Source organism: Cololabis saira, chromosome 17 (genome assembly GCF_033807715.1).
Source record: "Cololabis saira isolate AMF1-May2022 chromosome 17, fColSai1.1, whole genome shotgun sequence".
NCBI lineage: Eukaryota > Metazoa > Chordata > Actinopteri > Beloniformes > Belonidae > Cololabis > Cololabis saira.
In genome coordinates, this window is record NC_084603.1 from 6,096,370 (window position 1) to 6,110,536 (window position 14,167).

The 14,167-nt window shown below is 39.6% G+C and overlaps 1 protein-coding gene across 1 annotated transcript; it reads left to right on the forward strand.

Moving 5' to 3' along the window:
• The first annotated feature begins 786 nt into the window (after window positions 1-786).
• On the forward strand, window positions 787-13,751 carry zgc:172136 (uncharacterized protein LOC566376 homolog). The gene is made up of 14 exons (XM_061744696.1): window positions 787-934; window positions 3,626-3,818; window positions 4,014-4,104; window positions 5,679-5,758; window positions 5,909-5,985; window positions 6,093-6,288; window positions 6,443-6,598; window positions 7,047-7,112; window positions 7,523-7,591; window positions 7,693-7,867; window positions 9,767-10,048; window positions 12,060-12,191; window positions 12,330-12,400; window positions 12,479-13,751. Exons 2-14 carry the CDS (start codon window positions 3,741-3,743, stop codon window positions 12,764-12,766), a joined length of 1,761 nt encoding a protein of 586 aa, XP_061600680.1. The 5' UTR covers window positions 787-934; window positions 3,626-3,740; the 3' UTR covers window positions 12,767-13,751.
• The last annotated feature ends 416 nt before the right edge of the window (window positions 13,752-14,167 follow it).

Consider the following 14,167-nt stretch of genomic DNA (forward strand, 5'->3'; position numbering starts at 1 on the left):
CAAAAAAATCGTGTTCCACTGGCAGATTTTTCTACTTATTTCAAGTGAAAATCTACTTGAAACAGGTGAAAATTGTTGTTTTTTCCAGTGATGAGTCTTGTTTTAAGTGTAATATGATTTTTTTTTACTAAAATGAGACATTTTAACAAGAAATAAGACAAATATTCTTGTTAAGATCTTGATTTTTTGCAGTGATCCATTTTACTTATCCTGTGAAGGACAGAGGGATATTGATAAGTTCAGAAAACTGTTTTTATTGTTGTGTTTTTATGTAAGCCCAGTGGATATTTAAAGCTTACAGAAGGCTGCATTTAACTGCTGCTATGTCATTCCTGCAGTATTTCTGCAGGTGTTTTGGTCAGTGCTATTATTTGTAATATATTATATTATTTGTAATCAGCACAAATTATCTGCCCCCATATGATAAAATCCACCATCCCCCCTGATTTTGTTTTACAACTCGAGTACTGGTACTTCTGACTTAACTTCAACAATTTAAATTAATGAAATAAATGCAACACTTGTGACTGTCCCTCTAATTAGCGCGACTCACTGTGAAAGAATGAAGGAGGGGCGCAGTGCTATAGATTTTACACATTTTGAGGTTGGTTCCTCTATATTGAATAAAGGATTTCATATTGAGGCTTTCTAAATGTGATTAAAAAACCAAAACAATTCTGGAATAGGGTGTAAAATGATTAGAAACCTTTCCAGCATCAACCCAGTCCCCGGCCGCACCCCCGCGGCTGGGCGGGATGGTTCAGTCCGGGTGTTTGCTGGAGCGGAGGTGAACAACGTGAATGTACAACATGTTGTGAGCTGCGCCTTTTCTAACTTCTGCCATGCTTTTACTCGGATTACAGAAATAAGACCGTGTTGGAAGCTGAATTTACCCGGCAGTGAGGTTTGAGTTGTGTCATCTACCACCGTGATGGTAAGTAATCTGCTTCATTCAAGTTAAACTGACTGATGCACTTGTTGCACTAAAATCATTACAACTCCATCCTGGTCTGGAAAATGTCATTTTTCTTTGGGAAAATAATGAGAGAGGAGTTACAGTTTTGTTTCTGTTTTGTAGTGAGTCATCACTTGCAGGGGGTTATTTATTTTCCCACCTGCAAAAAAGGTAATGGGTGGGGGAAAAAGTTTGTTTTTTCAGTTTTAAATGCTTCCCTGTATGCATACTCCTCCTTGGTCCCCCCCAAAAATGAAAGATTGGCTCACCCTATTGTTTTAAAGTGGGAAGATCGTACATGGTGTTCCCCCACTCATGCAAATGCACGGCTTTATCTTTTCCTGCTGTGGTTTTTAGAGAACAGCCAGGATCCCTGTTGAGCCTGAATTATGGTTCTACGTTAAATCGACGCAGAGCATACGGCGTAGGGCACGCGGCGACGCGCACCCTACGCCGTAGGCTCTACGTGTGTGTAACGCGGAACCATAAATCAGCCTTTACTGTTGCCTCAGACAGCTTGCAGAGTGCAGACCGGGTAGGTTGTTTGTCCACTACTGAGGCCTCAGAAGTGAGGATTATAACAGTCTTGAGGAAGAATTAAAGCATACAGATGGCTGCTCTCATTTCACGCCTGTCAGCAACGAGGGAGATGTTTTGAAGATGTCTGCAAACATGTTTTGGACCGATGGTGAGCTGGTTTTGCAGCGACATCCCGTGAAGCCTCGTGTGGCTTTTCCATATGCCTCAATTTGGTGAAGTGTGCTCTCATTTAGTGGATATTTTTCAGCGATCTCATTGAGAATCTTAAATACTACTACAGACTATAAGGAAATGATGGGTAAAGTATTGCATGGAAGACTTACTGCATGTCATTATACTCATCAAAACAACTGGGACAGACTAGTAGTCAGAGCAGATGTTAAGGCAAACACCCTTTACTCACTCTGTGAGAATGTTTAACACATTTTCTCATTTTATAAATGTTTTATATTTGTGATTTTTATATTGTGGCATGAGTTAATTACTGATAGTTGTTTTTTTTTCTCTTTTTAAATGGGCCAACTAGAGAAAGTACAGATCACGTGTTGCCTCACAGTGCTGTTATTGCACAAGTGTCATTGGAAGTCTACTTTATAGATGCACTAGGTTTTTAATGATTACAGTTATACAACCAGCGCTACACCCCGTTGACTAACAAGAAGAAATATATGCAACAATGTGTGCACTGTACCTGCAGGCCCAAGGCTTAAAAAGCAGAGTGTGATTGATTGATATGCATATATCAAGTCTGATGGTTGAAGCTAAGACATTGTGAAATAATGTACTATATTGCAATTTTTACCTCTTTTATTAATTTTCCAGGGTTGGGTAAAGTTTAATATGGTTGTGTGGTATATAAGATATACGACTGGAATTTCAAGTTTTTTTTTCCTTCTTCTCCTATCTGTGCTGACACTCAGTTGTCAGTGAGGCCGTGTTTGAACACGTTTGTAAATCATATTCGGTATGACCGTATCAGCCTACAAGACAGACTTCTGTAGGTCTCGTAACTGGTTTTTCACACTGGCTACACCTATTTCTACTGTTTATTTTCTTATGATTTATATCTCTCGGGATTCCTTGTTTATGTAGTGGTTTTACTTGCATGCGTACATCTTTTATCTCCTGCTCTTGAGGATAAACTGAAGAGCTGGGTATTTAAAATACACACAAAATAAAAAGTGTGTCCAAATATGTGTTACTATGGCATATTATTTATAGGAGTTAGCTTTTTACTAACGGATGTTGCAAGAAATTAACATATATATATATATATATATATATATATATATATATATATATATATATATATATATTTATTTATTCGTTTTATTTTATACATTTTTTTAATAATGTATTTTTTTGGGTTGTTTTTTTTTTTTTTTCCTTCAATATCCCCTTCGAGCTTTATCCCGAGCAGGATTTAAGGGATCACAGTCGGCGCACAGCAGTAATTAACCTGATTAATTGATTCTTAGACGTTAAGTAGATGAGCTTCGTACCAGTTGGGGCTTTGGGTCAGCATAACGGAGCAAGATTCAGTGAACCTTGGGTTCTTGTTGAGTGCTGTTGGTATTTTAAGAATTATCTGCATGAACACATGCAGTTTCCACTGTAATGTCTTTCAAATGTAGACTGATTGTTTCCAGTTAATATGATCACACTGAATGTCCCACGACCCCAAATACACGATTTTTGTGTTTTTATAGTTTTTATTGTTTCTCTTTCTTTTCTTTTTTTTGCCCCCTAAAGATGGATCAACTTATTTTGAGCACTATTTTAGATTCAATCCTGGTTGGAGCTCCTGGAAGGAAGATGCAGTGGTAAAATGCTTGTCATTTAACCCCTCAGAAGGGTCAAGCCATGTTGCGTTAATCTGCTTGTTGGATAATGAGACACATGCATGTTCTTGTGTCTGCAAGTGGGATTGTGTTTTGCTTTGGCTGTCAACGCTTGGACTAATGCAGCAATAGTCCAGAAGAATATACAGGAGTGGTTTGGTGCAGGAACATACCGGTCGATTATCTTTTACATTCTGTTCTGCTGTTGTCAATATTAATGTTGAAATGTTCTTGGATTATGTTTGCCATGGCTTTGCTTGCCTCACTCTGATGTAATTGGCCTTTTTAGATGCAATATGGATGACTCCCCCTGGAACACATAACTGAAGGACAGAGATTAGGAGGAAAACGCTGAAGGCGTTCAACGTAAAAGCAGTTCTTATCACAGACGTTCACAGGACATCATGTCTTTCTCTGCAAAACATGAGCGAACCATTTGTGTTCTCCTTCCAAATAAAGACCAACTGGATATCGGTGTTGGGGTGAGTATTTCCGAATGTGTTTCGTGCTATCATCAGAGGTCTGATTAGACGGCCATTGTTCTCTCTTGGTGCTTTCGCTGGATATGTTATCAGTCCTGTACAGTTTTGTACTGGCACATGGCATGCTGTATACTTCATTGTGAATGCATATTGAAAACACTTTTTTTTTTTTTCTTTTTCTTTCACCTGCTTCAGCTGAAGTCCTCAGGGCAGGATGTTTTCAATAGAGTAAAAGAGCTTCTCGGAATCAAAGAGCTGCATTTCTTTGGCCTCACTGTGGTGAGAGGTGAGTTCACCCGGCATGGACCCTTTTTTTTAAAATTTTTTTACTTATTTATTTTTTTTCGAAGAAATATGGACACCTTTAATGGATTTTCTCAAGCAACAATAGAATATATATATCTGTAAAACAAGTGGGACAATTTTAGTTTGTTTGTGAGGCTATTGAGTGTGACCATTTTTTTTATTTTTTAGTTTTTTTTCCATTTAATTTTAATTTTTTTTTTACTTTATTTTTCTATGTGCCACACCAGAGTGACGTTCAGTATAACAATAACAAAAAAAACTACTAAAATACATATAGACATAAGACAGACACCAACCTCAACATTTACACGAAGGTATGGACCCTTACCAGCATCTGGATCTGAAAGCCAACTTATCCTGCAGTACACATGTGAAAATGTGATTATCGGTAATGAAGTAACACATTTCAGCACTCTTACAGTTACAGTACAAACCAGATTTAGATGAGAGCATGGTTTACTGCAGTGGCACTTGTGCTGGGGAACCCTAAGTTCCCACCATTAGGCTATATTACTAAAACAAAAATATAATTCTGCCCTCAGTCTGCATAATTGAATGGTGTAATCCACTTTAGCCACTGACCAAAGTCCTGAACTTTCTCCTTGGTGTGTTTTCTGTTTTAAAAATGCATTGAAATACCTCGGTAATCTTGCTTGGTTCACCACTTGAACAACGGGCTTTTGTTTTTGTGGTGTTGGTTCAGCGATCATTTGGGTATAGATCCCTGTGATATTAACTTCATTAAGCCTGGAATGCAGCCTTGCATTCCTCTGCTATGCTGAGGAGGGATGGGTCGTTGACGGGAAGGGGAGGGTTGTTGGAGGAGGTAAATGGGGTACGGGGTTGGTGTCGGGGGGGGGCATGTCATGACACAGGCTGGCTCACTCGCTGTTACTCAAAGGCCTCGCTTTGGAATGACAACTGAGGGAGTACGAGTGAGTCAGAGCGGGAATGAGACGAGAATGAGGTTTAATGAAAACCGAGTGGGGGGATGGGGGGGGCGAGTGTTGTGACACAGCTTGGTGAGCCTGATTCGGCTACACGTAGTTGAACTAAAGTGATGAAGTGGATCAAATGGAGAATGCCTATGTTGTGATTCACTGGACCACTGGCTGTGTTCTACACATCTTAATGCAGAGTTTGCAAATGGCTTCTTACATCTTCCAGTGAGATGAAAGTAAAACGTTTGTCAAATCAATACTGATATCATGCCTTGCATTCGGTTGCATGATGTATAAACTGTAAAATATCTAAATGTTGACTGTCCATCTCTTCAAAAGGTTAAAGTGTCTTAAATCAACACAACTCCTGCCAGAAGTGTTTGGTTTATGTTATAACTGGGATTATAAGATGGATACAGAATTTTTCTTTTCTTTTTTGCCATTGTAGTCATAGCTTCCGGGTAGCCCCGTTTACACATAGGACAAACAAGGGCTTTTTTTTTTGTCTTTTGCCTTAATGAATCCCATTGTCAGGCGAATTTTACGCTTGGTTACATTATTGCTTGGTCTGTGTGCATCTCCCCGTTTCCAACCTCTCTCTTCTCCTTTCCAGACAATGAGCATGTATTTTTAGACATGGAAGAAAAGCTAACCAAGTACTTTCCTAAGGAATGGAAGCAAGACTCTGGGAAGGCAAGCCACTCTTTTGCAACAAATGTTGATTTCTTTACTTTCTCCTAAACATTTAGTTGGAAAATGACTTTAATTTGTCCACCATCTTCGATTTTATTATGACAAGAAGGTGGCTCGCACACGATAATTCTGACATTACTGTCTCCACAGGTATCACAGAAGAGACCCTTTTTTCTAGTGCTCTTCCTCAAAGTGCAGTTTTATGTTGAGAATGGAAGACTCATTAGGTATGTTCTTTTGGATGAATGTTTGCTGCATGTTCTCCAGCTTAGACCTTCTTCATGTTCTTCGTGGGTTTTTTTCTTCTCATTTGTTTGTGTACATGTGGTACCAGTGAGCGAAAGGCGCGACATCTCTACTACTCTGCCTTGCGGGAGCGAGTGCTGCACTCTGAATGTCGTCAGCAGGAGGAGGTTTACTTCCAGCTGGCAGGTTACGCACTACAGGCCGACCTCGCTGACCACCCCCTGGAAAGGGAGGGAGCGGAGGTCACGCCTTACTTTGAACCCAAGGACTACTTTCCTCCATGGGTAAGTGCAACTTATGTGGTGGCAAAAACCTTTTGAAATACAAAAAAAAACTTTTGAGCTCATGCAATTTTCCTTGAAATATTGAACAATTTTCCATTTCTGATTCTGAGCTGTCTGCTTCCTTCTGCACATCTGCACCCTCTTCCTGCTGTAGATCATAGCCAAACGTGGCGAGAGCTATCTCCTGTGCCATGGGCCCAAAGTACACCAGGAGTTGTGGGGGATGTCCGCTCGTGATGCCGTCCTCTGCTTCATTAGAGACTCGTGTCAACTTGAGGACGTACCTGTCACATTTTACAGATTGCAAAAGGTCATGAGTCACTATATTGTGAATATGTTTTGAAATGAGTGCTGATGGGTCACACAAAACTGTAGGCTCTTTTTTATTTGCATTTTTATGCTAGTGAATTAAATTTCAGTGTATTTTTTCATGTATTCCAAGAGAACATTCTCTGCTGGGCCAACCAAAGTATTTGTTTGGCCTCATTTGAGCTGTGTTGGACAAATGACTACAGGGCGGTTATATAATCCTTCAACTATCCCAGGGTGTTTTTCCTCCCTATTCATAATAACTCATGTACTGAAGGATATTTTGAAGGCTGGTTCATCCATTGGGTGATACACCATCACTCTTAAATGCATTGTTAGCATCAGGTCAGTGTTTCTCAAGGAAAAAGGAGGGAGGCTCAGCTGTGAAACAGTTATCTTATCAGAGCCATGCAGTTGCCTCTCTGACATCTCATCATTCGTCTTTCCAGGATAAAAAAGAGGAGAGAGGAACAGCATTGCTTGGTCTGACCCTACGAGGAATGCAAGTTTATCAGGTATGAGTGTGTTTCTAGTATTATTAATGCACAGCATGTACACCATCACATGCGTACACAAAAGCAACTCTGTGTTGACTCAAAGATTCAGTCGTTCCATCTGTAGTCCAAGTAAAACCCCTGACTAGCAATGTGAGGAATGTGTGGGATTGCCATCAACAGCAGTCTGGCAGAAGATAGCTGCCTGCCGTGCCTGTCAGTTGTTTGATCTATCCATCAGGGGCCATCTGGGGGGAGGATTAGCACACCAGGCCTTGCTGATTAAAAGCCAACAGACCGTGAGATATCTCGAGAAGCCCTTGGCCTCTTCTAAGTCCAGATGGCTCCAAAAAGACAATTGGTTATTGATCACTCATTCTGAAATGCATTTAAGCAGATTTATACGTTATGTGTGTTTGTGTGTTTTGTAGGAGGTGAACAACATGCGACAGCTGCTATATGACTTCCCTTGGTCAAATGTTGGCCGTCTAACCTTCCTGGTATGAACGCTTCTCCATCGCTCATTTCCATTCCCCAATGAGATTGATTTAAATTCTTGTAATTACTTAGTGGGTGAAGAAATTTATATTTCCCCATTCAGGGTAAGAAATTTGAGATCCAACCAGATGGCTTACCGTCAGCGAGGAAGCTGGTGTACTACACTGGGTCATCGTTCCGCTCTCGACACCTCCTGTTACACCTGAGCAGCAGCCACCAGCTCTACCTCAGTCTGCAGCCTGCACTCAAACACCTCCGCCAGCTGGAGGAGAGCAAAGGTAGGGGAGGGGGAGTAGCTGCCATGACAAGGAGATTGTTACCCCCTGTTAACACTGAAAGCGTCACGGGCGTCATAAGCGTCTGGCTGCCATTCATTGTCTATGAAAAACGGGCGTCGAGAGGCGGCGGGACCGGCGCGTCAATTTGCGCGTCAAAAGTTGAAAAATCTTAACTTTATGCAAATGAGCAGCGGCGATGCCGAGGCGTCGTCCAATCACAGACCGGGATTCTCGAAGCGAGAAGCCTCAATGCAGATTGTACTTTCATGTACACACAAACGTACACTCATTCACATGCATACAGGAGCAGAGCTGTCACTAACAAACTTATTTTATCAGGAATTAATATATTTCATCCAGTAAAATGACATTTTTGCTGATTTGACTGTCGTTTTTACCTGAACTGCTCATGCGAAACATGTATCTGATGGGTGAGGAATTGGATGGTCCCGACGATTTTATTTGCTACATTGATCCAACGAAAAATAATTAAAACCTGTGCTTATTAATCACAAAACACAGGTTAATCATCATGACCAAATCCGCTCCGACCCGGTGTGTCTGTGATCAGCGCAGACAGACTGCAGCTTCGCCTGAATTATGGTTCCGCGTTAAATCGACGGCATAGCCGACGGCGTAGGGTCGCCGCAAACCCTACGCCGTCGGCTCTGTGTTGGTGTGACGCTAAACCATAAATCAGCCTAGGCGGATTTATGGTTCACCGGGAGTGGGCTCTGGCGGTTGATGTTGATCCGCGGACAAGACAAAGGAGCATCAAACTCACTCTTATCTACGCGGAAATAACGCTAAAATATAAAGAAGGCGTCCCAAACTGTGATCTATGGTGAAATAGGAAACTGAAATTGTGTAGGCTGTTCCCAATGTTCCCTCCAGTTCTGCAGCGCAGCTTTAAGCCCCGCCCACTGCAGGCGTCAACAGTGCATGCAGCTTTCAGTGTGAACGCACCAAGCAGCGAGATGCTGGCGTCGGGAGATTTTTGACGCTTTCAGTGAGAACGCAGGGTTACAGTTTGGTTGTGGGGCTACACTGCCCTCAGAAAAGCACCTCAGCAGCTCCTGGAAGCTGAATGCATAAATAATGCAGAGTCCCTTATTTCGCAACAGCTCTATAAAACCACTGTCAGCCTCGAGCAGTTTCCAGCAGGAGCAGCATAACTAGTTTCTCAGTAATTTAGTCAGTACTTTATGCCAATTTCTTCATAAATGCTGTGAAACACAGTTGCTCTGCTTTTTTAAAATAATTTAAATAACCTTTCCTTAGAGTGACTCAGGACTTCCACATGTTTAAACCAGAATGATTTCCTTACGTGAACAACAGCTCCCACATCGGTGTAAACCTCCCTAATATGAATGATTCCTCCTGTTTATTTACAAAACATGTTTTACTCACAAGATGAACAAAAAGCAGCTCTTCATAAAACAAGAATTCTTATAGAAATCTTTTACATGTATTATAAGATATTCCTTTATTAATCCCACAGCGGGGAAATTCGCAATTCTATTGTTTCTTACTGAGACAAATAACAGGATTGTGTTGTAGTGAAGAAAATGTCTGTACATAGTGTTGTAGCTGAAATATGTATGTATGTGTGTGTGTGTGTGTGTGTGTGTGTGTGTATATATATATATATATATATATATATATATATATATATATATATACATACACTAATATATATATGTATGTATGTAAGTTTCCCTCAGTCATCGTAGATTCAAATTGGTTCTTTTGTCGGTATAAATAAAGTTTTCAGTGTCACTGTATCGAAGGCCTATTTGATATCTAGTCAGATCATTCTGACAACATTTGACGCAACAGTTTTATTTGTTTTGGAGATTTAAAAAAAAATTATTTTAACGTGAATTTTCTTCTTTTTAGAGAAAAAGTGTTACAGAGAGTCGTACATTAGTGACGACCTAGATGTGGACCCACCGGGCAGTGAAAGCAGCCCTGGTCTGTCCCGACACTCCACCAGCAGCTCCGGCATCGAGGCAGACGCCCGGCAGCACAGCATCAGCACCGAGGTCACCTCCACGGAGGAAGAAGCTCCCCTGCATGGAGAGAAGGGTCTGGGATCAGCAAGACGGGACAGCCCGTGCACCTCTGGGTTCAACTCCATCAGTAAGCCTGGAATGGAAGACGAAGACTGGCAAGAGGAAGGTGAGGATTACAGCTCCTCTCTCAAATGTAGCCTGCTAGAGATGGAGGGGACATTCATGCATATGTTTTGGGAATGCGACCGTTTACAAAGTTATTGGAATTCAATTCATTCCCTTACACAATTAATCCTGGACAAAAAATGTTATTTAACCAGTAGTTTATATTTATTAAATTACATATATAATTTACAACTAGATAACAAAAAATGCAGGATATTAATTTTGATCACTTACTTTGCAAAAAAATGTATACTTTTATTTTGGAAGAATGATTCCCCACCATCTTATAAGACTTTCATAGATCAACTCACAGCATTTCTACCATTAGAAAAACTAACGTTGGAAAAATATAACCGTGGCTATCTTTTTCAAGAATTTTGGTTCCCATTATTCTCTGGTTTAGAGAACTTCATTGTACGCTGATTGCTGTTCTATTGCTGTCATTTACTTTATGTATCTTATGTATCTGTAGGTATTTGAGTTTTAATGCCCCTACTGTTACTTACATCAGTAAGTAACAGTAGGTAGGCGGCGTAGGCGGTAGTTGGCATGCGTGCACAAAAGAAAATTGTAAGACCTACCGTCATTAAGGATGTATCTGATTGCCTTTCTTTTGTGAAATAAAAAGATATTTAAAAAAAGAAAAAAAAATGTAGCCTGCTCGCAGCACAATATCATTCCTACAGAAGTCTAGCTTTGTCTGTGTGTTTGAACACATTAAACCATTTCATGGATCAATGCAGTGAAGTTGTTCAAGCAAATAAACACTTTACTGTTTACAGCCACTGTACAGCTGACATTAGGCTAAACGTATCAAGCTACATCTTAATATCCAACTCTTAGAGAACTCTGTTTTGGATAAAAAGTTTTCCTGGGTTCCTATAAAACACCAACACTTACCTGAAATGGTGGTATATGTTTGAGTGAAGGAAACACTTGTGTTGTAAGTTACTCACCTGTGCTGGAGCAGTTCTGGTGATCTGCCTGGACAAGTCCTCTACAATGATTCAGAGGTGCCAGGCATCACTTTCCTGTTATGTCATCTTGTACATGACAGAGTTGTTTTTTTATGTTTTTTTGTTGTTTTTTTCAAACTACGAAACACAAAGCACTGAAGTATTTTTATACAATACAAAATAAAAACCTTTTTTCATAATCCAAATTACAGAACACTACTTTATATTTTAAAATGCTTATTTTAAACATGGGCATCATATTGTCCATCTCTGCTGCTAATGGGACTAGGCCTGTGTTGGAAAAAATCGATTCTCCAATTTAAATCGATTCTCATATTAATTCCTAAAAATCGATTCATATGTCTAAAGATCGATTTAAAAAAAAAAATTATTATTTTTTTTTTTCCATCACTACATTACAACTTTTGGTACTTTTTTGTTTATGCCCAAAAAGGGAATATTTTGTTGGACATGAGAATAACTGGTGCCATGTTTTTGCCTTTAAATATGTTTAAAGGTATGAAAACATTAAAGTTTTCAGTTATAATTGCATACATTGTCTATATTTCTTTGCTTTATATACTGTCTTGGGGTTACATTTGCATAAATGTTAAAAACCAAATTGTCATAAATGGGGAAAAAATAAAAGCGATTTCTTTCGTCCTCTGTTTGCTGCCCTGGATCTGTTTGGTAATTCTGCCCGACATGATGTTTCTGAAAGCAGTTCTATCAGCATTCTGGGAGCTGATTGGTCCTTACAGCATCATTAGCTGCAATACTTGCTGTTGAATCTCAATATAATACTAGTAGTAATATGTTGCATAACTACACAGTCATATAACATGCAACAGCTGAAAAAACAGTTTTATTAACAGTAACCCAAATCAATATCGGATCGTGATAATCGATTCTAAATCTTAAGAATCGGAATCGAATCGATTCTTGATATTTGAATCGATCCCCAGCCCTAAATGGAACCACAAACTCGGGAAATATAAGTAGTGATAACGTTTGTACATTTGATAGAGTCTGAATATGACATTTTCTTTTTACTAGAAAGTAAAACCAGCGCTGAAAGACCAAAGGAGGCTCTGGTTGATGGTCCTTATCAGATGTTCCAGTTAGCTGATCTTCTGGAGGGGATATCTGTGGATTGTCCAGGCTTCTTCTCTGATATACGCTCACCAGGTACCACTAATTTAACTGTCCTCACTCCACTATCTTGGTTGTTTTTTTTGTTTTTTTTTCCTCCTCCTTTTTATTTTTAAACACTGTTCGGTCTTGTCCTCATCAAAACTGACCAATAAAATCATGTGGGCTTCACAGAAGACAAGGAGTGTAACATAGACTGCAGTAAAGATGTTGGAACGTCATCAAATACAGAGAGTTTAAATCAGGTCAGGCTTGCAATTTCTTTCCCTCTATTTTCTTCTTTTTTGTTAGTTTATTCACTTAACCCTTTGTTTGCTTTTCAGGTACAGAAATCCAGAGCGCACGCTAGCGTGGACCGACACAGCCACAGTCTAGATGACGTCCGTCTGGTCCCACCGCCTGCAGGAATGGCACTGCCCCCGGATTCCTCCCACAGTTACACCTTTGGGCTCCCAGATACCACGACGAGTACAAAGACTTTGGATGATCACAGTTATTATCCCCTTTTGCACTGCCAATCCAAACCTTGTTTCTATGGCCGCCGATCTACCAACTGCCTCTCCCTGGACATGTTGAGTGATGAGCAGCAGTTCCTGGAGTTTATACTGTGAACACAGTGATGCTCACTCCTGCTCTCTTCCTCCGTTTACAGTGCAACTTGATATGGAGGTCACCAACACAAGTTTTATGAGTGTTTACTTAAGTTTGCAGAGACATTATTGAAAATGGCCAAAACCTTACGTGCCTCCTCCAAGATGTGTGGATTGGATAGCAGACCTGATTCACCAACATGTCAATGAGTAAACAGAAGCTATTTATTAATTTTGTATATTGTGTACATAATACTTGCACTGTTTTATTACTTATCAAGTTCTCTAAAGAAAAAACACCTGATCAAGTCACTTGTCTTTTTGCAAGTTCACTCTTGAAATTCCCTGAAATGTTTCAGTAACTTTATGTCAAGTTGATGAAACTTGCTACAAATTGATGTTTTTAATAGATACATCTGTGTGCTGCATAGGACATCCATGTTCCTTGCTTTTAGTCTATTTTTCTAAGCAGATTTCTGTGTTTTTTATTTAGGAAAATTCCTAAAAGCCATGGTGCTAATGTTTATTTTTGTAAAATGGTGTTTTATAATATGTTTTCAGTCACGTGGTTTGTCGTGCTGCTTGTTGTTAGTTTTACAGCTATAATGATTTACTAAAAATCTGACCTTTCACAGCTGGTCATGCCTTCATCCAAAGCTTACCCATCCTATACTATCTTTCCTCATTTGTAATTATAAAAGTATTAAAAGTGAAACATTATTTCTGTAATCAGTAATTGTATAATGAATCTGTAGTATGTTTGTGTTACATAACCTCTGAACAAAAAGCCTTTGCCAATTTTTTTTCTCAGACATTGTCACTGATTTGTTTTTGATGTCTTCGGCTAATATGAGGTCATGTGGAGAGAATGCTAGTCATTAAACACAGAAAAGCTTTTATGCAATACTTATTATATGTGAATAACAAAGATATGTTAAATCCTATTTTTTGAGTGTTTTTCTTTCTTCAAAAAGCACTGTTTTTGGATTATGGTGAAAATAAACTCCTTGCAACTTCAAATGTTTTCAGTGTTTCAATGCTGTGGGTTGTTTATTCTTTTTATAGTCCTGGACCACATTACACCGGTCATGAAGTGGCTACACTGACTTCCAGTGAGTCAAAGGATAGAGTTTAAAATCTTACTGCTGGTCTACAAAGCACTGAATGGTCTTGGACCAAAATACATGGTTGATCTGTTAGTTCCTATGAAGCTCCCAGACCCCTGAGGTTCATCTGGATCTGGTTTGTTGTGGTTCCCAAGAACCAGAACCAAGTAAGGTGAGGCAGCGTTCAGTTATTCTGCTCCTCACCGGTGGAACAAACTTCCTGTAGACCTGAGGTCTGCTCCAACTGTAGATCCTTTAAATCAGGGTTAAAAACATTACTGTTTACTGAAGCTTACTCCTAAATTAAATACTTACC

Excerpts from the sequence above, each read along its gene's own strand:
- zgc:172136 (XM_061744696.1), top strand. The coding sequence starts at position 3,741 with ATGTCTTTCTCTGCAAAACATGAGCGAACCATTTGTGTTCTCCTTCCA. Across the intron at positions 4,105-5,678 it reads TGGCCTCACTGTGGTGAGAG|ACAATGAGCATGTATTTTTA; the intron begins GTGAGTTCACCC and ends TCTCCTTTCCAG. Across the intron at positions 7,592-7,692 it reads TTGGCCGTCTAACCTTCCTG|GGTAAGAAATTTGAGATCCA; the intron begins GTATGAACGCTT and ends TTCCCCATTCAG.